At 39.8% G+C, this 24,731-nt stretch overlaps 1 protein-coding gene across 12 annotated transcripts in view; it reads right to left on the bottom strand.

Annotated features, from left to right (window-relative positions):
• si:ch211-15d5.11 (nuclear receptor coactivator 7) overlaps window positions 1-24,432 on the bottom strand; it is a 98,316-nt gene extending 73,884 nt beyond the window's left edge. For 3 of the 12 annotated variants that reach the window (XR_007264956.1, XM_048613073.1, XM_048613071.1), the window contains exons 1-5: window positions 23,112-23,627; window positions 17,911-20,291; window positions 17,491-17,808; window positions 15,456-15,644; window positions 7,906-8,090 (exon numbers count right to left, since the gene is read on the bottom strand). Coding sequence is in view for 11 of the 12 variants with exons in the window: in XM_048613073.1 (XP_048469030.1) it covers window positions 7,906-8,090; window positions 15,456-15,517 (247 nt within the window). In the remaining variant the exon portion in view is untranslated. Of the gene's footprint in view, window positions 1-7,905; window positions 8,091-15,455; window positions 15,645-17,490; window positions 17,809-17,910; window positions 20,292-21,803; window positions 21,992-23,111; window positions 23,628-24,409 lie in introns of those variants that run through there. The other 9 variants (XM_048613064.1, XM_048613069.1, XM_048613067.1 and 6 more) reach the window with 9 other exon arrangements.
• Window positions 24,433-24,731: the final 299 nt, after the last annotated feature.

The raw sequence follows: 24,731 nt of genomic DNA, 5'->3' as shown, positions 1-24,731 counted from the left end.
CTACCCTCATCCAATATTCATGTACAGCAAGAGTTAGTAAACCATGACCAGGTGTAGGAGAAATTTACTGCCATCACGCCCACCACTATTTCCAGGGTACTGAAAGCAACAGCAATAGCTAGGGCAGGAGTATGGTATGATCACTGACACAGATTAGTGAATGAACTTGGAGTTTTCCCGTTGTGTACAACTCAGCTGTTGATTCAATAAAATTGCTGATCTACCGGAAAAGCCTAAGCGATCTAAACGGGTTAACTGAAAATCTTTCAGCTTGGTTGAGGGCAGGGTGAGTTGTGTTTCAAGTGACATGTGTTTAATGGCTACCAAAGACAGCACACAAAGGCATTTAGAGAAAGAAACGGAGGTCACATGACTACAGTAAGCCAACCAGTACACTAAGGACAATTACATTTATCCAAACATCGCCCTCTTCCGTGAAACATTTTCTTGCACTATCCCTTGCACTTACAGTTACAGGTTATGTAAATAATTCTATATTCATGGATACAAAGAAAATTAACATTCATTAACAAACAGTGTTAATTCTGGTCAATTCTACATTCATCACTCTCTGCACATGCATTGTTAGCAAATCTTTAAAATTATGCAGCTCTCCTAATGGTATGCATGTGAGTTTCCATTAGCTGTTTGTCTGGTATCTGCTCATCCTTAGGATGATGTTCCTTCTCCAGGGAGTGTAGATCCTATGGTGAGTGCTATTGCTATGATAACTGTTGTCGCAGAACGATTTCAGTTGCTGGGAAACAGTGAACCTTTGGGACTGATGATCATTCTATACTCTGTGCAGGTGGTGAAATTACTTCTTCCTGATTTGCTACGTGGAATGGCAGAACAGCTTCTTGTACCTATATGTCTACGGTTATGACAACATTTCTGGCTATCCACATTCACTGCATATGCTCACAATACAACAGCTTTACATACATTCCAAGTTGCCACGTAAGCTGACTTTTGTTGAGAATGTTGAACATTTTCACTCTGGCTAGCTCTCCAATGTTCAGCTCTGGCAATGTCTTGACAGTTTTATCAAAGCAAAATTTGTCTTTCTGCAGTTTCACCTCGATTTTGTCATTTGTGTGTCACTGCCTCTGGCTTCAGTAGTTTTTGCTATTGGAAAATTTTGTTTGGATGTGTTTTCAGCTGTACTACTTTCCATGTCTTCAGTAGACTTATTTTTCTCCAATCTAAGACTATCTTGTGCAAATCTGTGCTGACTTTTCTTGATGTATTTATAAACTCTTTGTCAATTTTCACTGGCTTCAAGCCCTTCCATTGTTTGGGGATAGCATGGAGATGATGTACGGTCGTGAATTTCCCAACCATATAAGAACCATTAGAATTTTTCACTCATAAATTGTGGACCACTGTTGCTCATCGCAATGACTGGTCTGTTTTCAGGCATTCTACTGTTGTCACTGATGTCAACTGATCTAACTTCCAGTAGTCAGTATAGTTGTTGATGGCGATAAGATAATCAGTTCCTGTGAGAGTGAAGTGGTCTAATCAAAGTTACATCCATGTTTTGTCTGGGAATTTTATATCATAAAGCAGCTCTTTAACTCGCTGTTTGTATGCTGCATAGAGCCCTTTGCCGAGTACATCAGGAAGGATGTGAGCCTGAGAGGGGTGACTATTCCAGGCAGCAGAGGCCTGCAGGTCAAAGCCTCCCTGTACATGGATGATGTCGCTGTTTTCTACTCGGATCCACAGACAGTGAGCAGACTCTTGAGCATCTGCGACCAATTTGAACTGGCCTCCGGTGCCAAGGTTATTAGGGGCAAGAGCAAGGCCATGTTCTTTGGGAACTGGGCCGCCCGATCCTTCACGCCCTTCACCGTCAGGACAGACTACCTGAAGGTGCTGGGTATTTGGTTCAGAGGGGCTGGGGCATGCACCAAAACTTGGGAGGAGCGTGTCACCAAAGTGAGGCAGAAGCTAGGCAGATGGGAGCACTGGTCCCTCTCGATTGCGGGTAAAACACCTGGTCATCAGATGTGAATACTCTCAGTGTTGCTGTACATGGTGCAGGTCTGGCCTATTCCCTGAGCCTGCGTCGCTGCAGTCACCTGGGCCATCTTTCACTTCCTTTGGAGGTCGAAGATGGACCGAATTCAAAGGGGCATTATGTATAAAGAACTCAACAAAGGGAGAGAAAACATACCCAATGCTACCCTCACCCTGACGGCCACCTTCGTGTGTGACTGCATCAAGCTGTGCGTGGACCCTCAGTACGCAAGCAGCAAGTGTCACTACATTCTGAGATTCTACCTGTCCCAGATATTGCGAAGGATAGGCTTGGGCTCATTGCTGTGGAACACTCCAAGTAATTGGACTGTCCCCTATCACCTGTCTTTCGTGGAGAAATTTGTGAAGAAAAACACCTTTGATCACAAGTCCATCAGGCAGTGATCAGCACGTAGCGTCCTTGAGATCCTTCAGGAAAAGGAGAGGGTGGATCATGTTGGCTGGTTCCCTGTGCAGACTGCCAAAGTCATTTGGCAGAATGCCTCATCGCTAGAGCTTTCCAACAAGCACCAGGACATTGCTTGGCTGGTGGTGAGAAGGGCTCTGTCCATGAGATCCTTCATGCATGCCTGGGGTCTCTGCGCCACCACACACTGCCCTTGAAGTGGTTGCAGAGGGGACGAGACTGTCGCACACATCCTTCTGGGATGTGCCTATGCAAAGTAAGTCTGGGGAGAAATGCAGCGGTTCTTGTCGAGGTTCGTCCCGAGCAGCTCCGTGACACGGGACTGTGTGCTATACGGTCTGTTTCCCAGGACGCACACCAAGACCAAGATCAGCTGTGCCTGGCAGACAATCAATGCGGTGAAAGATGGTCTTTGATCTGCCCGAAACTTGCTGGTCTTTGACTGAGTGTTGCAGACTGGTACATTTCAAAGTCCAGGTCAACATGCTCAGGGATGTAATAAAGCTTGATGCAGCTGCCTCCAAGGCACAATGAGGAAAGACCACCATGTAAGGTAGTTCTGCCAAAGCAAAGCAGGGAGTCCATTCAGTAACCAAACCCTGCTGATGCCTCAGCTAAATGTCAAGAGGTTAATTGTAAATATAGAGAAAAACGAACCCCAATGTTTATTTCATTTTCTGTAACTAATGACAGTATAGATTGGAATGGCTACATTAACTATGTACATAAAGATTTCCTTTTATGAATAATGTATACTTTTGCAATAAATAAAAGAAAAATTTCTTATAAATATAGCACGAGCTGATGTGGTGCTTAACCTCACTGCTCATGTTTGATTATCACAGCATTTCTCTTGCCTTCCTTGAACAAAAACAGAAGTTGCTGGAAATGCACAGCAGGTCTGGCAGCATCTGTGAAGAAAAAATCAGAGTTAACGATTCGGGTCCGGTGACCCTTCCTCAGACCCAAGGGTCCTCACCGGACCCGAAACATTAACTTTGATTTTTTCTTCACAGATGCTGCCAGACCTGCTGAACATTTCCAGCAACTTCTGTTTTTGTTACTGATTTACAGCATCTGCAGTTCTTTCGTTTTCCATCATGCCTTCTTGCATGTGTGCTTCAGCATCTCTTTTCTCATCTCCTTAGGTTAATTAGTCTATTTCCTTCCAGAAGTCACTTCATTCTACCTTGGGCTGTCAACTCATCCCTGTATGTCCAGGAAGTTCACAGTTGTAGCAACCAGTGTGTTCTTATTGCTTTTAGGCCCACCTTTCATCATTACTTCTTGCAATACTTAGAGAGTTGCATCTTGTTGCCTGTTGTACTTGATTTGAGCCAGGCGCTTGTCTTTTAGATTCAATGTCTCTGCTGGTTTAATGACTTCCAGAGCATATTGAGCTGTTGCATCTTGTTGAATCTAGATGATTTCACACTCTATCGCAGCATTCACAACCTTCTTCATAAGGAGTACTGTTCTTGATAATATTTCATCAAATGTACATCTATTTCCCTTGCTTGTATTTTCACGTCCAGATGAAATCTCGGCAAACAAAGTAACATTCTTTGCAGATGCTTTAGAGTAGGTAGAAGTGGTTTGGTGAAGATGCTTTGAAGTGGCTTGTGGTCAGACTCCACTGTCACTGTGTCTCTCCCAAACAATGACGTGAAGGTGCCGGTATTGGACTGGGGTGGACAAGGTCAGAAATCACACAACACCAGGTTATAGTCCAACAGGTTTATTTGAAAACACAAGCTTTCGGAGTCTTGCTCCTTCTTCAGATATTAGAGAGAGAGATAGTATCAGACACAGAATTTAAATGTAAAAGATCAAAGAGTGACACCACTGATGAGGATGTACTAAACAAACCTAAGATGCTGATAAATCTTTAATCAGTTAGATTAATCAATTAAAATATTAATCAATTAAATATTAAACAATTACAACCTTCTAACTGATTAAAGATTTAACAGCATCTTAGGTTTGTTTAGTACATCCTCATCAATGGTGTGACCCTTTGATATTTTACTTATAAATTCTATGTCTGATACTACCTCTCTCACTAACACCTGAAGAAGGAGCAAGACTCCGAAAGCTTGTGTTTTCAAATAAACCTGTTGGACTATAACCTGTTATCATGTGATTTCTGACCTTCTCCCAGATGAGTGTTGATTAAAACGAGCAAAGACAATGGCCAGACACACTACCTCAATTTGCGTGTAGCATAGTTTAGTTTGCTTGAACATCCTGGATGTAAATGCAGCTGGTTGTCCTTGTTGCATAAGGGCTACTCCAAGTCCTGCCTCCCTGTTATTACACTGCAAAGTGACTTCATCATTAACATCATAGTACCTCTACACTGGCAATGCCATCATCAGTTGATTCTAGTGAAAGATGCTTCTTGTGTGTCCTAATATCTTAAACAATGGTAGCAACCTTGAGCAGGGGTCAGTCACACTGATGAAAAATAGGCAAGAACTTTGCTAAACAGATATGAATCAACAAACCATTGTGCTGCTTTCCTGTTTGTTGGTTGCTGCATCTCTGTTACAGTTCTCACCTTACCAGGATCTGGACAAAGTCCTTCCAGTGTCATGTGTGACCTTATCCTCAATTGTATCTTTATCTTAGAGATAGTAGGAACTGCAGATGCTGGAGAATCTGAGATAACAAGGTGTAGAGCTGGATGAACACAGCAGACCAAGCAGCTTGGCCTGCTGTGTTCATCCAGCTCTACACCTTGGTATCTTTATCTTGTTCAGTTTCAGCTTCATCTAGTGAGCTCTCTGTAGCAGTTGTACCAGATTCTGTTGTGATCTGCATTGGCTTCTTCCATTGTGTCTCTGCATCCATAGACTAGGAGATCATCCATAAAAGCTTCTACTCTGGGAAGATCACTAACTACCTTGTGCCATCTGTACCGATACTTTTCTGGAGCAGTGGAAATGTCAAACAGTACATGCAACCATAAGTATCTTTCTCATGGCTTTCAGAAAATAATTAGGAAGTTCTGTTTCCATCCAGCTTCTCTTGCTAGTAACTATCCTTCACATTGAGGGTAGAAAGGACATTTGGCTTGGAAAACTGTGACAACATCTCTTCGTGGTTGGCATGGAGTGGTGAGATCCCTTCAAAGCCTTATTGAGATCCTTTCGCTCTATGTATACATCAGTGTTCCAAGTTTTTTCTCTGATACCATGCTGGTAATCTAGTTCATAAGGGTTTTCCCTCCCTTGATTATTTCCTTATTCTCTAGCTCTTCTACTTTGTCTTTTAGGCTGGCAGCTTGAACTCTCCACAACAGATTCTGAGTTTTTCTTACAATTTCATCTACTTCAGGATGATATTCACCAGGACGTTTCGCAAGGCCTGTAAGCCATCTTTGTAAGTGTTTAGTATATGTTCAACAGACAATGGCTTAGTGTCCTGCAAAATACTGAAAATCTCTTCTGACATGTTTAAAGTTACTAGTGTTAGCTTTAGATTTGCTTCAGCTGAGATAAGTGGATTGTGTTTACAGGCTGGAGCTCCAGAACTTCATTCTTTTCATTGCATTGGGCTCTCAACTTAATTTCTCCTCTTGGAATGGTATTGTTTTGTTATTTAGCCCCAATCTTAGCTCCAAGGGCTTCACTTTTGGGTTACAATCTTGACCGAACCACTTTGCACAGGTCTGTGAAGCTCATGATGTTGCAAGAAGCATCAGTGTCTTTCTGATACTTCACAATTGCTTGACACTCTCTTTCTGTAGGCAAAATTCCAACAGTTGGATTTTATTGGATTAAGATCTGATGATGCCAAACTGTTATATGGTGTAGAGTGCTAAATAAGAATCATTAGCTAACATCTCTCCATCTTTACAGGCTGATGTTGGTTCTTTCTAGCCAGGCACTCGCATGCAAAGTGATTTAGCCGTTTGCAAGTTTTGCAAACCTTTTTGCACTGCTTTCCCAATGCTGGACATGCTTTATTTTCTTTTGTATGAAGTCCTCGTTAATATTTACATACTGTTCTCTGGTATAGATCCGTCTGCTTGCTGGCTCTTCTCAAAAAATTTCTTCCTTTTTCCCAATCCATTGTTCTTGGAATGTCTCTCAACATAATGCACTTCACCTGACGAACGAGCAGCGCTCTGAAAGCTTGTGATTTCAAATAAACCTGTTGGACCACAACCTGGTATCATGTGACTTCTGATCTTGTCCGCCCCAGTCCAATGCCAGCACCTCCACATCACAGCATAATACAAACCCTTATATGATCTCCAATTGATATGCTCTAGTTAATGGTTCATAATCACAGTATTTCTGTACATGTTGTTAGCTTACTTGAGAGTAGGTTTCTCTGCTCTCGCAGACATGCTCCCACAGCATGACCTCATACCCAAGATCATTCTATCTTTGAGATCATTATTCAGTTGTCCAAACTCTCAGAATGCAGCTAGATGTATCAATAGTCAAGCGCTGATTGATCGATCGTCTCCCTGAGCTCGGATTTTGAACACATATTGTTCATACTTAGCATTAATATGTGGTTCAGAGTGTATTTTCAAAGCATTCAAAATCTCTGTCATCTGGCTTTTCTGCCTCTCAGTGAAATCCAAGTTACAATACATCTTGTAGCATCTTTCCCTGATACTTATCTAATGGTTGCTTCTATTATTTGGTCAGGTTTGTAAAACTTAATTCTGCAGCTATTTCAATCTTTGCCACTGAGTGGAAAAAATCCCAATTCTTTCTCATAACTTCTTCATTTCCACAGCAGCAGGGAATAGAAAACACACAGGCATTTTGACTCATCCAGTAATTCTAAGTTGCAGACTGCTGTATTTTTGTTTCTTCATTATCATTTCTTTCATTGGGTCGCTCTGAAAATCCACATATTTTCAACTGCATCATTCCTGGCATCATGTTTCAAGTGATGTGTATTTAATGGCTGCCACTGACTGCATACCAACACTTACAACAAAGATGGAAGTCACATTACTACAGCATGTCAGCCAGTACACTAAGTAAAATTGCATTTTTCCAAATCAGTGGGATGCGTGGACGTGAACGCAGTTAAAACATAGTGAGGGACTTAACTCATTCTTTTCCCTTCCCAATCTTTCCGATGGTTGCATCGACAGCTACCCTAAGTCAGAAAAGTCCTCTTTAAATTGCAGGCTGGCCGCCAATTACATCATTGGAGTCCAGGCTCCTCATTTAAGCTGAGGTTCAAATGGCAGAGCACTGGTGGTTTTGCTGCCTAGACAAACCTATTGGAAACAGAAGCCAGGGCCAGACAGACCCAGTAAAAGGCAGGTTCTAAAGAACATGGACCAAGGGGAGCTGGAACATCTTCAAAAAAGATCTGATGCAAACTTGGCAGAGAAGAATAATGTTCTCATTAAATAAGATAAATACATGCTGTAGTATGTGCCACATACGTAAACATAATGAAATGGTAATACTTACCCAATGAATAATATTGCTGAAAATCAGTACTCCGTGTTCTTCCTGATGGATTCATTATAGAAAGACAAGGTGCAGAATTTAACCCAGCTGCATCCTTTGTGGTGGAGGCCATCTTGCTGTTTTTATATTCATTCCCTGGAGACTTCATAGAGATGGCTCTAGTCTGTTTGAATTTCTTCTTTAACCTTATAGAAACAAAATATGCTATTATACACTTAACGTTATCATTTCTCATGACATTCAACTACTCATTCTTTCAATCCTAGCTTGTTTATGAGATAAACACATGCCATGAAAGTATTTTAGAAGTTCTGATTTCATGAGGAAAACTTCACCTAAATTCATCTATTGTCATTCTAGAAACTGCTGTTGTGTTGGCTATGTTGTTTTGAACAGTAAGGACACCATGTGGTGACACAGTATTCTTGCAGCAAAAGAGTTTAAGTGTGTCGCAGATGGGCTAGGTCTGAGAATGAAGGACACTGAAGAACTTTGTCTTTCCTATTATTGGAAACATAAACACTTGATTTGAACCCGTCTTTCAGGTTGAATATAATTGAATGAAAGATGTCAGCTAAAGGTCATTCTGTCTCAGGGAGAATTATTTCTGTACACCAACAAGCTTTCACAAGGCAAAACTGCACATCATAATCGCAAATATATTCTTTAATGAAGACTTTGAGGTTTCATTATACAAAGTGGATAATTTTGTGATTCCAGTGGGAACATAGCTTGGAAAATTAAAGGTAAGTACAATATCCCAAAATGTATTCCCCTATGGGAGCACAGCATCAGTCCCAAATGCAGAAAGAAAATCTTCAATTACTTTAAATGCGAAAATAATTTTGTGACGCATCCATGAACAAAATATTACATACTAAGTGGATAATATCATATACTTTAAACCAAGATGTATTCAGTGTTTTGAGCTACTCAAGTTTTTTTTCATTCATAGGATGTGGGTGTTACTGACTGGGCCAGCATTTCTTGTCCATCCCTAGTCACCCTGAAGGTGGTGGTGGTGAGCGACCTTCTTGAAACACTATAATTCATTTGCTATAGGTATAGCCAAATGCCGTTAGAGAGGGTGTTCCAGGAATTTGGCCCAGTGGTAACTAGTGAATGGAGGTACATTTCCGAGTCAGAATAGCGTGTGGCTTGGAAGGGAATTTGAACATGGTAGTGTTCCCATTTATCTGTTGCCTTTGTCCTTCGAGATGGGGCTGGTTATGGGTTTTGGAAGGTGCTGTGTAACCAGCCTCAGTGAATTCTTGCAGTGCATCTTACGATGGTGCACACTGCTGTTACTGTGTGTTAGTGGTAGAGGGAATGAAATGTTGCTGAATGTGGAGCCAATCAATTAGGTAGTTTTGTCATAGATGGTGTCAAATTTCTTGAGTGTTGTTGGAACTTCACTCATCCGGGCAAGTGTGGAGTATTCCATTACACTCCAGACTTGTACCCTGTAGATGATAGGGAGCCAGGAGTGAGTTGTTTGGTGCAGGATTCCTAGCTTCTGACATGCGCCTGTAACCACAACTTTAATATGGCTAGTCTAGATCTTGATTTTTTGATCAAAGGTAATCCCCAGGATGTAGGGAGTTTTGGTGATAGTAATATCATTATCTGGCACTTTTGTGGTGTGAACGTTACTTACGAATTGTCAGCCCAAGCCTGGATATAGTAGAGGTTTTGCAGCATTTAGACATGCACTATCTTGCCTCCCCTGCAAGGAAGTAGTTAAGTAAATGGTCTCAATGAAGATGGTAGAGTCATAAAGTATTACAGTATGGAAACAGGCCCTTCAGTCCAACTCGTCAATGCCAATCAAATATCCCAAACTGAACTTGTCCCATTTGCCTGGGTTTGGTCTGTATCCCTTAAATCTTTCCTATTTATTTTCCTGTCCAAATGTCTCTTAAATGTCATATCTGTACCCACCTCTACCACTTGTTCTGGCGGCTCATTCCATACACATACCAGCCCCTGTGTGAAAAAGTTGTCTCTCAAGTATAAACTAATCAGCAAATAGTTCAAAATGCAGTTACAAAGTTCTAGAATCATTGTTAAACAAAGGGAATGATGGATTCTAGTCCAATTTTGTAACTCCCTTTTAGTATATCTATGAATTTAATATTTTGTTTTAAAAAAACAGCCTTCCCATAATATAAAGGTGGGACCTAAAACTGCAATACAATGAAGCATGTTAACAAGCATTAGCTCAAAGGTTGTGTTACACCTCACTGGGACAATACACTTGAAATCAAGGCCCACTCTTTCCAGAATTATCACAGAAGTTAAAGATTTTATAAACATATGTAGAATTCCACAAGTTAGCTGTCTTTTTGACCCAGCTTGACAGAAAGTATGGATCAGGTTTCAGCACTTAACAAGAATTACTATTTATCAAAATAAATACATTCTAGCTACAGTTAAATGACTGTGAACCACTGACATGTGAATCCACTAGTTAAACCTCTAAACCTCTTATGTACTCCCCTACACGTACATACAGACACGGACGGGTTAAAAAGACGGGTGCTATGGTTGGATGGAAAAACTGGAAAGGCAATTCAGCATTCCTTGACCCCAGGGCTCAATATGGTTCTTTCTGCTTGTCACATTGCAGCTCCTTGATCTTCCTTCCCCAGGTACTTTCACTTACTTGCAGGAGGCATAGGGTGGCTAGTTCACACTTACAGCATTTCTGACTGATTTTTAAAAAAAACACAAATTACAGCAACTACTGAAAGGAAATAAATTCTTTCTTCAGATCTGAGGTGGTCTTTATTGCAGAGAAAAGGGTCAGCTCTTTCCCTTTCGGAGATTTGATGGCTTCTCCACAAACATTCACATCCACAAGCTACCTGGAGCGCCAATCACGTAGGCCTTCTGCCTGCCAAACAATTTTGTCATTCTATAACAGGCCACCTTACCACAGAAAAATCAGCTATTGTTGATAGCCAAAACTCCATTCATGCATATCCTTTGCTCCAGCTCATCTGTAACTAGATTTCTCCCTTTGCTTGATCAAACAGCTGTGTAAATACCTCTTGCAATAAGTGTCAGGTAACTTACTTTAAAAATGGCAGCAATCCTTTAAACTTCCTTGGTTTTTAAACAGTCCTCTTCCTACTTCAGTCCACAACCAAAAATACAGAAAAATAAAAAGATACAAGCTTTACAATTGCAAGTGACTGGCTTGCTGCTGAAAAGATGATGTGCTGGAGCTGACACAAGATGACCTATACCGTAAGAAGCATTTTTAGGGAAGGTTTCTGTAACATTTCCTGAAATGCATTAACTCCATCCAGTAAAAATCACAAAATTATTTCACTGAAATATTTCAGAAAGGGAAATAAACTGAAGATTTGAAATACTTGCAAAATGTTTCACCATGTTCGTGTTTAAAAACTGTATTGATTTTTTTGGAACGTGACTTAGCCAGATTCACAGCTAATTTAAGATGTGGAGGTGCTGGTGTTGGACTGGGGTGGACAAGGTCAGAAGTCACACGACACCAAGTTATAGTCCAACAGGTTTATCTGAAATCAAAAACTTTCAGAGCGCTGCTCCTTTGTCAGGTCAAGTCTTCTAATGTGAAGACAAGGTAGGACATTAAATTTAACAAAATAAAAGTTTAGAATGCTGAGAAACTGGCAGAGGAATTTTTTCTTCAGACTTCACCTGACAAAGGAGCAGCACTCAGAAAGCTTGTGATTTCAAATAAACCTGGTGGACTATAACCTAATGTTGTGTGACTTCTGGCCCAGTTAACTTAAGTCACTGAATGTAATCTTGCATTTTGATTAGGGAAAAGGGTATTGCGAACATTTCTTTAAAATATGTGAAATGCTTTTGTAATCCCCATGCTGTTGCAGACAGAAAGCAAACTTCATGCCATGTTGCTATTTTTGCATGTATCAGCCATCACTGACAGTTAGCTAAGATTTGTTTGTTAAAATACTCAATTGACATTTACGAAAATGCACTTTCAACTCTCTTCATTTGGCCCTACCAATGTAATTTGTTGTTTGTAAAGATAATTCCAAGCACTGTTTCTGGTACATATACTCTTTAGCCCACTTTGTTACCTTGCTTTGCACTGTATATTCTGCTGTGCATTAATTCGACCTAACCATAAACTATAATACATGTCTTGCTTAGTGATCACATCTACTTTTTACTATTAAACCAAACAGTAAATACATAAAGGTTAGTAGTGGGAAGTAATAAAGAAGTTCCAAATAATATAAACTAAATGGTTTATATGTTTCATTTGAACTGTGAGATTAGAATATTGCATTGACTGTTTCTCCAATAGGTTCAGATATACTAGTTTTACCACCATATACTGAGAATAGTGACTTGTATAATGACACATACTGAGATGCAATCTTTTGGGTCCTCAGTAATGATGCCATTGTTTAATATACCAATCTAAGCATTAGCAGGATTTTCAACCATGAGTCCAATCTTCTGCTTATCCAATATTAAACAACAGAGATTAGCAGATATTATCAAGACAGGCATACGAGGGTAGCTACTCCTACTCCCTTACTAGCCCAATCCCACTCAAGCTGAGATCAACTGCTTCAGAATGATATCCATTTCAGGAATTCTGAATTGATTCTTAAATGAATGTCTGTTTTGTTTTCATTCCTTGTTGCTGTAAAAATAATTACCCTTCACTTTTCAGATTTTTATGTGGAAGTTACACAGTTCAGGAGTCAAGGGTAAAGTTGTTTAGCAAAGAGAATCGAAAACACAATCGACGTCAACACATCAATGTATATAAGTCAACCATTGAAGCCTCCAAAAATGGGGTTGACTTGTACAGCAAGTCGAAAGTGTGAACTGCTGATATGGGTGTTCATTTTCACATTTTGAAATGTGAAAAAAATTAACATGAATAATTCATGTCAAATTAATGTGGCACAGTTTGTTGAGTGAAGTAATTCTACAAAATTTCTTAAAACTCATAGGACTAATACAAGAGATAGTAAGAACTGTCAGAAAGAAGGGTCCTGACCCAAAACATCAGCTTTCCTGCTCCTCTGATGCTGCCTGGCTTGCTGTGTTCCTCCAGCTCCACACTGTATTATCACTAACTCAGTGCAGTTTGTTTAATACAACAAAAAATTGGTTCTTCACAAAATAATCACAATGTCAACCCACCATATGAGTAAATTGATTTAAGATTGCTGAAAATAAAGTTTAAAAAATTAAGTCCATGTCTAAATGCAGGAAGACCTGGAAACTTGGACTAAAGGTTTGGACTGACACTCGTGCCACACAATGTGCCAAGCAATGACCATCTCCAACAAGAGAGAATCTAATCATCAACCCTTGACATTTAATAGCATTACCATCACTGAATACCCGATTATTGGCATCCTGGAGGAGTGGAGGGTGGGGCTAACTACCGACCAAAAGCTCAACAAGATTAGTCATATAAATACTGTGGCTACAAAAGCATGTCAGAGGCTAGAAATCCTGCATTGACAACTTACCTCTTCATTCCCCATAGCTGGTCCACCATCTACAAGATACGAGTCAGGACTGTGTTGGAATACTCCCAACTTGCCTGAAAGAATACAGTTTGAACAACACTCAAGAATTACGACACCACCAGATTAGCCAACCTGATTGGCACGACATCCACAAACACTCCCTCCTTCCGCTACCAATGTTCAGTAGCAGCAATGTTTACCATCTACAACATGCACTGCAGAAATTCACCAGCCTTCTCAGACAGTACCTTCTAAACCTGTGAACACAACCATCTAGAAGGACAAGGACAGCAAATATATGGGAATACCTGCAAGTTCCCCTCCAAGCCGTTTATGACCAGACTTAGTAAATATTGCCATTCCTTCAGTATCACCGGGTCAAAATCTTGGAAATCCCATCCTAACAGTATTGTGGGTGAACCAGAGCTAATGGACTGCAGCATTTCAAGGACGCACCTCAACACTACTTTCTCAAGGTCAGTTAGGGATGGGCTATAAATGCTGGCCCAGACAAAAACATTCACATCCTATGAATGAATTTTTTAAAAAGCAGTAATGACTTCCTTCATTAATTGTTAAAAAAACTTTTCAAAACTTACCTATTTGTGTCCTTCAATCCAACAGACATTGTTTTTAGACCTTCCAGTTGGCAATCCAAAACAAACAATTAACACAAAATCCTAATGGTGATAAATTTACCCTGATGGTGTTGTACGTTTTGTGGACTTGTTTATAACAAGTATTTTTTAATGTAGAGCAAACAATGCAGTTCAAACTTAAAATTCCACAATCTAGCAAGAAAGACTGCAGAATTTTAAGCTCAAATGTTATTGAACACAACTTGAGTTTCTGCTGATATTATCTGCACTTGGTGTAGCTTCCTGTTTCTTTCCCTTGTACAGTCAGAGGTTTCTTCTTATAGAAGAGATATTAAACTGAAGTACTGTCTGCCTGCCTGAAAGCTTAGCTGCTGTGGCAGAGTTGTGATACTAGACTCAGACAGAGAGACAGAGACAGAGAGAGAGAGATGGCAATAGAGATAGAAAGAGTTGTACATGCAAATCTCACCATAGTAAGGGGTTCGGAAAATTAATTCAATAAATCCAACTAATTTGAGAGCGTAAGTCAGGAACGATTAAAATTGGTGCAGCACAAAAAAATGCAAAGAAAAGCAACTGATTCACTGATGATTCAGACAAGGGAAACCAGCAGCCCTTCCTGGTTTGACCCAAATGTGACTTTAATACCAAACTATACAGTTGATTCAGCACGATTAGAGACAGACAATAAATACTGTCTTTCCAGCACTGCCACAAATAAAAGCAAACAAATTTGAATAACAGCAAGACTTTGTGAGACATTGTTGTGCTTAAAACAGTTGTAATATTTGCCAAAGTTACTTTTTGAAATAATTCATATTAAACACTTTGGGGTGTTATTGATAAGTATGATAATGAACCATATAAATCAAGACACTCTCATTTTTAACATGTACTTTGCTATACTTAGAATTATTATTAGTTAAGGAACTGATAAGTGTTTAGTCCAGGAAACTTCATAAGCAGAATTAGAGGACACATTTTAGAAAGAAGGGTCCCCCATTTAAGGCAGAGATGAGGTGAATTTTTTTTCTCTCAGCGGGCTGTTAATCCATAGAATATTCTATCCCAGAAAGTTGTGGAGTCAAGGCCATTTATTATTTTTAAGTATGAGGTAGAGAGATTTTTGACAAATGAGGGAGTTAATGGGAATCAACAATAAGCAGGAATGTGGTTTTGAAGCCACAATCAGATCAGCCATGTTATTACTAAATTGTACAGCACTCCTGCTCCTAATTTGTTTGTTCAAATAATCAACTCCACTGAAGCATTTAAAACACAGGTTTATCAATTCCTATTTCAGTGAACAGTGAACTAAATTTGATGCTAAAATTTGTTTTAAATGATTAGTTAGCACCCCCACGATGTTGCCAAAAGTCATTCCTCTGCCAGTTTCTCAGCATTCTAAACTGTTACTTTGTTAAATTTAATATCCTACCTTGTTTTCACACCAGAAAAATATTCTTGCCTTTTCTCCTGCCTCTGTTCCTTGAGATCCATTCTTATGTTGACATTACAAGGTCACGAAGTGACATTACACTGCTTCACTCCTGGCGTCTATAGAATTCATCCTTATTCATTGCACAGATAACCATTTGACCCAACTGAGGTACACATAATGGTAAGACTATAACAGAGGAAACCAATAAAAAAGTAATTGAGTAAGAAAAAAAGAACAATTAGTCCCATTCTAACACTTTTTAAATAAGTGGGTTTTAAATAAGTTAAAATCAGACCCTGGTTTACTATTCTGATAATGAAGTTCAAGTAAAGACAATTTATTTTTAATTTTGAGATAACAAGGTGTAGAGTGGGATGAACACAGCAGGCCAAGCAGTATCAGAGGAGCAGGAAAGCTGATGTTTCGGGTCTGGACCCTTTTAATTTTGTGCTATTTAAAATTATGGACTGAAAGAACTGTTTTAAAACTAGTGTTTTAAAGGATTGCTGCATGTTTTAAAAAGCAAATCATTTGACACTCATGGCAAGCATTGTATAAACAAGCAATAATTGCAGTTCATGCAGATGAATGGAGTCAATGGGTTTTGTACAGATATAGCTGGGTGGCAACAAGATGTTGATTGGTCTATGGACTAGTGATCAGTTATCGATGATAAAAGCCTTTTGCCTGCCAACAATCATGATTGCTTCTCAGGTAACTGCACAGCTTGGGGCAGGGTCAAGACAGATAAGAAGTATTTTGATCTTCACCGTCATAGAAGCTGTCTCTACTCTCTGTAGTTAAAACCTATTTTAAACCTAAACTAGTCCAGTTAATCTTTCCTTCAGCAGTTGTTGTAAAATGTGACTTTCCATGTCAGAGTCCTTAAACTAATAGAAGCATCTGAAGAAAGACAACTGAAAAGCAATGTTCTGACCAGCATCAGAATCATAAGCATCATCTCAGTAACCCATGAATAGAATCACTAAACTGCCTGCCCAGTTTTCCTTTGCTCATAACCTATTTGTCTGAAATGTTGTATGGCAACAGTTTATCACTGTTTACCTATATCTAGAGTGTAATTACAATGGGTGGCACAGTGGCTCAATGGTTAGCTCACAATTGTTAGTTACTGCTGCCTCACAGTACCAGGGATCTGGTTTCAATTCCAGTCTTGGGTGACTATCTGCATGGAGTTTGCACATTCTTTCTGTGTCTATGTGGGTTTCCAAAAGGTGCTCTGGTTTCATTCCACAGTCCAAAGATGTGCAGGTTAGGTGGACTGGCCATAGTAAATTGCCAGATAGTGTGCAGGCTAGTTGGATTAGCCATGGTAAATGTGGGGCTGCAGAGATAGGGTGGGCCTGGGTGAGATGTTCTTTAGAGGGTCCATGCAGACTAGATGGCTAAATAAATATTAATTCTTGTTAAGTACAGAAACTTGGTTTGTGCTTTCTATCAATCTGGCTCTGAAAATCAGGTAAATTGAGGAAGTTTATGTACTTATTTTAAAATCTTTAACTTTTGTGATGACCTTGGGAATAGTAGGACTCGATTACCGGTGGGCTACCCCGGTGAGTCACTGACACTTGAGAATGTATTACAGTTGAATTTCTAAATGTGAGGAGTGTCATTAACTAATGATATGGTCAATTACTTCTGGACAAATTAAATACTTTTGCTAACATCTTACTTAGTAGAATAGTTAATTATCTGTGAAATATTGGTAACCGATGATTCCCTGTTATTGAAGGAGAAGTGATAATATTTAGCAGGACCTCTTCAAATTGTATTGTTAAGTCCAAAATCTAATGGCCAGTGTTAAATATAATTAAAAAGCAAACTGAACATCTTGCATTAACCAGCTGAACCAGACCACAAGATTTCACTTTTTGCAAAAAAACTTTAATGTTTGTAACACTTAAACAATACAAGCACTATTGACTTATTAATATGGTTTATAACAACATGTTACACACTCAGGTTCACTTCCCCCAAGAATTCTCTTATAAGACACGTCAATTTTACTTACTTCTGTAGGGACCACTTACACAGTCCTCTGGAGAATTCTCTCTGCTCCTGTTATTCTCAGAAGTAAACTTTCAGTTGCCACCTCTCAACTATGGATGTCTCACTCCCTTGTTTTGGTTACTTTACCATCGTTACCAAGGTGATTTGCCTGCTGCTTTCCTTTCCTGATCAGCGAGGACCACTGCAGTTATTTATACTTTTTCTCACTTTCTTCAAGTCAAAGGTGTGGCCACGGGCACCCAGTTAACCCGTCTTTTTGGGGGTTACGTGCAACACTTTTTTTCCCGTCCTCCTTGGGTCCATCCCCATGACTCTATCTCTGGTGATTCAATCAGTGACATAATCAGTGCTGCTTCCCTCTCTCGCCCAGAATTGAAAAATTTTTTTTCAATTTTGCTTCCAACTTCCACTCAGCTCTCACCTTTACCAGGTCCACTTTGGACTCCTTTTTTCCCTTCCTTGACATCTCCATTGCTATTTCTGGGATAAGCTGGTTACTGATATCCTTTACAAATCCACCAACTCCCACAGTTATTCTGACTACACATCCATCCACCCTGCTTCCTGTAAGGCCTCCTCCCCCTTCTTGTAGTTTCTCCATCTTTGTTGCATCTGTTCTGATGATGACACTCAGCATGGAGGCCCCAGAAATGTTCACATTTTTCCTCAACTGAAGATTCCCCACCACTGGGGTCAAAAGGATGCTCAGCTGCCTCTCTTCACTCCCACAACAATGGTATGGTCTCTCTGATTCTCACTTTCCACTCCACCAACCTCCATATCCAAAGGATCATAAACTACCATTTCCACCACCTCAAGTGGGATGCCACATTAGACACATTGTCAGCATTCTGTAGGGACCATTCCCTCCAGGACACCCTGGCTCCTCCTACACTCCCAACACCTCCCCACACCCCCATAGCACCCATGAAATCCCAGAAAGTGCAATATTGCCCATTTACCTCAACAAAGGCTCCAGACACATCTTTCAGGTGAAAATGTGATTTACCTGCCCTTTATTCAATCTGTACTGTATTCGCTGCTCACAATACGATCTCCTGTGCAGTGGGATGACAAAATGCAGACTGGATGACTGCTTTGCCAAACATCAATGCTCTTTCTGTAAAAATGACCCCAATGTTCCAGGTGCCTGCCATTCCAATATGCCACCGTGTTCCAAAGCCAACATTTCTGTTTCAGGCCTGCTGCAGAGCTCCAGTGATGCTCAATGTAAGCTAGAGGAATAACAACTCATCTTACAGGTACCTTACAGCCTTCAACATTCAGTTCAACAATTTCAGAATGCAAACAACCTCCTCTATGTTTGTTACCTTCCCCATGCACAGCCCCCCCCACCCCGCCACACTCTAGGCCCTGATTTGTATGGGTTGCTCCCAGCACAGCCAATTTTTAACCCTTTCACACCATACTCAGTATTTATCACTCCCTCAGCTTATCATCAGCAATTTCGTTATTTGCCTTTTCCCTTTCTCTCTTTCTCTTAGCACTGTCTTTATATATTCTATTCACTCCTCCCCCCAACTCCATACCCTTACCAGCACAGATACTACCCTTTCCCACTATCTTCACTTCTGACAAGGGCCATTGAACTAAATAAGTTTATTCTATTTTTCCCTCTACAAATGCTGCCAGACCTGCTGAGTTTCTCAAGCACTTTTTCTTGTTTCAGATTTCCAGTTCTTCGCTTTTTAATTGAATATAGTATCTTACTATCCTGCAGCATACCAAGAGATGCACCTACTGACTGAACTACTGGGGCACTATTCTCAAAGGATAGTTAAGAGATTATGTGCATTTTAGGAACATGTTACTTAGAGATCTAAGATTGAAGTTTACTCCCATTGGAGATTAGAAAATTGAAAGGTGGTCTCATTGGAACAGAAAATATCCTGAGAGGATTTAACATTTAACAAGGTTGATGATCAGTCGATGTTCCCCTTTGATGAGAGTGTCTAGATGTAGGGAACATGATTTAAAAATTAGGGGTCTCCTATTTAACACAGAGATGAGGAGAACTTTTACTTCTGTCAGAAAGTTTATGGTCATGGAATTCTCTTCCCCAGAACAGCACTGGAGTCTCAGTCATTTGAATATAATTAAGGCTAAGTTATACAGATATTTGATTGATAACGGAGTCAAGAGGTTTGGGGATAAACACAAAAGTGGAGTTGGGGTAATAATCAGATTGCTTGGAATGGCAGAATAGGTTTGAGGGGCCTTCTCATGTTCCTACCTCTTCTGACTATTGACAAGAACGAATGGGCAATTTTAATAATTTATGGAACAGTAATTTGCTAATATTTATAAAGACTTTTCTCCTACGTGTTTGAAGTGAAAGTGATGAACTGAAAATATTCTAATAATTTGTCGACATGAGCATGCACAATGACAAGTCAAATTCCGCACATATTTGGTCATGTTTAAGTTTTTTCTTCAGCTTTTATATGTTTAATAAGTAAATCACCTATTGTTCATTGGCAATGTCCTTTTCTGAGTTTGTGATTAGGTACCTTAACATCAAACTCGATTTCTTTCAGTATTACACACATTTTAGGACAGTATCTTCTTTTTATTGTTAATGGATGTTTGCATAATTTTTTTTGTGCCTGAGCACTGCACTTAGAAGATTCCATGCCCTTGCAAATGCAGCTGCAATTCTTGTAGAATACTTCTCAATTAATGCAAGTCTTTCCCCATGGGAATTTTGACTCTTAAGCCAAGGGTTTTTATCACATCGCATGATTGTTGTGGTTCTATTGGTTAGTAATGAAGTTTCAATATCTGTAATATATAATAGAACATAAATTATAATAACTCACTCTTAACAACATCATGGGTGTACCTACAACAAAATAACTGCAGCGATTCAAAAAGGCAGCTCACCACCACCCCCTTGAGGGCAACTAGGGATGGGTAATAAATACTGGCCCAGCCAATGAAACAGACATCCCATGAATGAATAATTAAAACAATCCTTCTCCAGCATCTAGCTTTCCAAGAAATACTGTGAAGCAAAAAAAACAAAAGGTGTTGTTCTGACTGATTTCACTGGAAAGAACAGTACTAGGATAATTTTTTACAAACGCACAAACAGCTGAATAGATAGGCAGTCACTGAAACATTTGGGGATGGGACAGAGTAGACCTCTAGAGCGGGTATGCTGATGATTCAATAGGAAAATATGGGCTTGGATTGAACACCAGAAAATGGTGAAAATCCAGAGGTCTTAGAAGTGTGAAAGATATAAACCAATATTCAAAGGTCAATCCTCTAAGCAATCAACACAGGCATTCTTCAGAATGTGATACTTAGAAGAATAAGAAACTTTCCCAAGAATAATGAGCGCAAATCAACTAGTCCTAGGCTAAAATACTTATTGATTTGCAGGATGGCTCCATTCAGAACAGGTAATTCAAAACAAAGTGGATGCAATGTTTATGGACAGAGATTTACCAAACAGAGATTCCAAGCTATCTACACAAACTCTCCAGAGGAAAATGAAGCAACCTACTATTATGTTGAGTCACGAGAATGAAGTTCTTGGGATAATTTAAAGCAACTGAGGCAACTTACGGTGTAGTGGCTGATGGAGCTGGGAATTTGAAATAAAATTGTTAGAGGAACAGTGGGTTTGTATAGGAACATGTGGTTAGACAAAATAACTGAGAGTGGCAAGTCCATGGAACATTTTGCAACTTTTGCCAGACTTTTGTCTTCGATAACATGCTTCTCTCTTTTGGTTCTGGTTGACTGTGCATTATAACTCTCTTCCTACATTATTGGAGGCCAAAATGTCTCCTTTTACTCCACACTCTGGATATTTTCTCCAAACTGATTTGTCTCATCATCTATCCTCAAGTCTCCTTAAAAATCTATATTCATGACTCTGCTATTGATAATTCCTATGTTCTGCTTCTATTATTATTTATCTCAGACATCTCCTCGTGGGTGTCGTGCTGTGAAAGGTCTTGGGTTTTTTTGCTTTTCAAATTCTAGTTACTATTTATCACAAATGTTTCTCTTCATTCCCTGTTTCTCCAATACAGCTACAGTCATTGTGTGACAAACACTTAACTCTTGTATTGTTTTGAAATTTCAGGTGAACATTGTCACACACCAATTCTCCTACTGGATCATCCTCATGGCGAATTTAATATCCATTGTCCATCCTACTCTTATTTCTTCTATCCCATCATTACAGAGGCATGGTTACAAGAGATCGAATGCAGGAACTAAATATTTGGAGGTATATAACTTTTCAAAAGGACAGGCAGGATGGAAAAGGTGACCTACCCTGGCAAGTCTCCTAAAAATCTTCTGTGTTTCAATAAGGTCGCCCCTCATTCTTCTTTATTTCCAATGAGCATAGGCCTAACCTACTCAACCTCTCCTCATAAGATAGCCCCTCCACACCTGGTATCAGCCTAGCGAACCTTCTCTGGAGTGCCTCCAAAGCCAGTATGTCTTCCATAGATAAGGACCTGAAATTGTTCAATAGTTTTAGCAAACTTTTATACTCCATTCCCTTTGAAATAAAGGCCAACATTCAATTTGCCTTCCCTAGTGCCTGAACTTAGATTTTTTTTGTGATTTATGGAGTAGGACTCCCAAATTCCTCTGTTCCCTCGCTTTCTGTAGTGACTCCCAAATTCCTCTGTTCCCTCACTTTCTGTAGTCACTCCCAAATTCCTCTGTCCCTCGCTTTCTGTAATCTTTCTCCATTTAAATAACAGCTCCTATTTTCTTCCTGCCAAAGTTCATAACACCACATTAGATCCCACCTGCCAAGTTTCTGCTCAGTTGCTTAACCTCTCTATGTCTCTTTGAAGACTCTTCGTGTCATTCTCACCATTTGTCTTCCCACCTTTTTTTGGATCATCCACAAACTTGGCCATGGTACATTCACTTTCCTCATCCAAGTCAACAATATATATTGTAAATATTTGTGGCCCCAGCATCGGTCCCTGTGGCTCATCACTAGTTATGAGTTTCCACTCTGAAAATGCCCCTCTTATGACATCTCTTAGTCTTTTATTACTTAGCTAATTTTCTACCCATGCTAATACGCTCCATATTATTGGAAGTAATGTAAGTGTTCCTTCAAAAGCTTTTAAAATGTGGTCACTCTGTTATAATGTAGGAAATGTGGTAACTGATTATTATAGAGTCCCACAAACAGTAATATGTTAATAATCACATAACCTATTTTCATGATGTTGGCAAAGGGATAACTATCAGCCTTGGACACCAAAACTCCACATTCTAGCTCTGATGACTGAACGTATACCACTTGACAACCAAATATCATTTGCAAGGCAGTCATATCTCTACCGTGGGTCTCGAACTCAATCTTCTGATTTAGACGCAAGCGCTCTTCCCACTCATCCATGATGACACATAGAATTAGACAGCAACTCAAAACATCAAAGATTGGACTGCAACTATGCATTATTCTAATTCGGAGTTCTTCCTTCACGCAAGCTCCCCGTCTTCTTCAGTTTTTTTCAACGACAGTCTTAAAAAACATCTAAAACATCGAAACATAAATCGCACATCAAAAACCAATGATTTCCAAAGCAGAAGATCTTTTTTTACACTTACTTGCGTCTTATCGTATATCAGTTATTAAGATTTTCAACTAATATTGCTCATCAGGAGATGATTTGGTAAAGCTGACCGCTCAGCAGATCCCGACAATTTGATGACATGTTCTCACTATTTTCTCAACAGCACAGTTTTGCAATAAGACGGAAGTGAAAATAATGTTAGTAGCTAATCTGAGCAATAGCAAATCACTTGCCACAACAAATTCTTCGCCCCAAATCTTTGGTAGATATGATTTCAGCCATCTCCATGCATTGACTTAAAAAAACCTCAGACACAACATTCACTAATTAATATTACAGATCTGACTGGACCGAGAGAACGTAAACACTAGGGCTAAATTCCTATTCCCTATCAAACATAATAACGCGCTGAAAACATTATTCAGCATTTACTGCATGTAATAAGTACTGGGGCAATGCTTTTGCTGCAGATTGGTCAGGCTCTGCGGAGGGTGGTTCTCCCACTCACTCGGTTGGGGGTCGGCTCTAGCACTAAGAACTAGGCCGCAGTGCCACATACCCCCTTTCCTCAAAGGCAATTGGTTGCTGGCTGACCTCGTAGCCAATAGGCGATGCGTTTATTAAAAGGGCCGTGGTAACAGGCACTTGACCCGCATCACCGGGTCTTGATGCTGTGAGGGGGATGGCGTAAGTTTTATCATTGTCGATGTGTCGGTGCAATTAATGCTGGAAGGGCCAGCTGCCCCTTCCTTTTCTCTGAATATACGGTACGTTCTTAACTTTATGCGGAGCCTCTCTCCGCCATGAGTAGCGGGCCTAAAATTTTTGTCCAAGAGTCATAAACAATTGTCACTATTGTAGCTTTTACTTCGTGTGAAGTTAAGTATTAAATTAAGCTTAACCTTTTCTAGTTAATTGTTAATATGGAAACTTAAAAAAAAAACTTAATAAACGCACTTAAATTGGGCAATTACCGTTTAACAAATGCAGTAATATTCAGAACGTGTGTATTAGAGCCACAGGAAAAGTTTGACCTCCTTGTTATCACTGGTGTGCAAATAACTCGAGCTGCGAATTGACCTTGGCTTTTTTTTTCCCCCCGATTTTTGACTCCAGTTGGGCTGTAGTACCAGATTGGGCATTACCATTGCTCCAGGCCTACAGCATTCCAAGTGGGTCAAACCAACAAATAATAACTATAAATAGGATGGAATTCTGTTGATAGTAAGGGGCTTGTTACCAGAACTCTGAGCCACTTCCGCCTAAATGACAACATTTAGTATTGAAAATACCAGACTACTCAATATTAAAACAAAACAAAACAAAACAAACCAATGAACTGTGGATGCTGCAAATCAAACAAAAACGACTGCTGGGGAAAGCTTAGCAGGCTGGCAGCATCTGTGGAGAGAAAGTAGAATTAATGTTCCTTCAGAACAGAATTAACCCCATGCTGGACATGGCTCTGCATTGCAAACTGGCCTCCTGCCCCCAATAATCATTGAATACTCTCTTGAATGCCTTGATTTAACCTACAACAACCACATTGTTTGCAGTTTGACACATCAGATTCATTTATGACTCCATATTCAGTTTGAAGTGCTGACTGCCTCTTTCCAAATGTGGCTGTCACTAATTTGGAATTAAATTTTCA

The sequence above is a fragment of the Rhincodon typus genome, chromosome 27 (assembly GCF_021869965.1).
Source record: "Rhincodon typus isolate 14 chromosome 27, sRhiTyp1.1, whole genome shotgun sequence".
Taxonomy (NCBI): domain Eukaryota; kingdom Metazoa; phylum Chordata; class Chondrichthyes; order Orectolobiformes; family Rhincodontidae; genus Rhincodon; species Rhincodon typus.
Note: the sequence above shows the minus strand (reverse complement) of the source record. Positions and strands in the feature narration are given on the sequence as shown.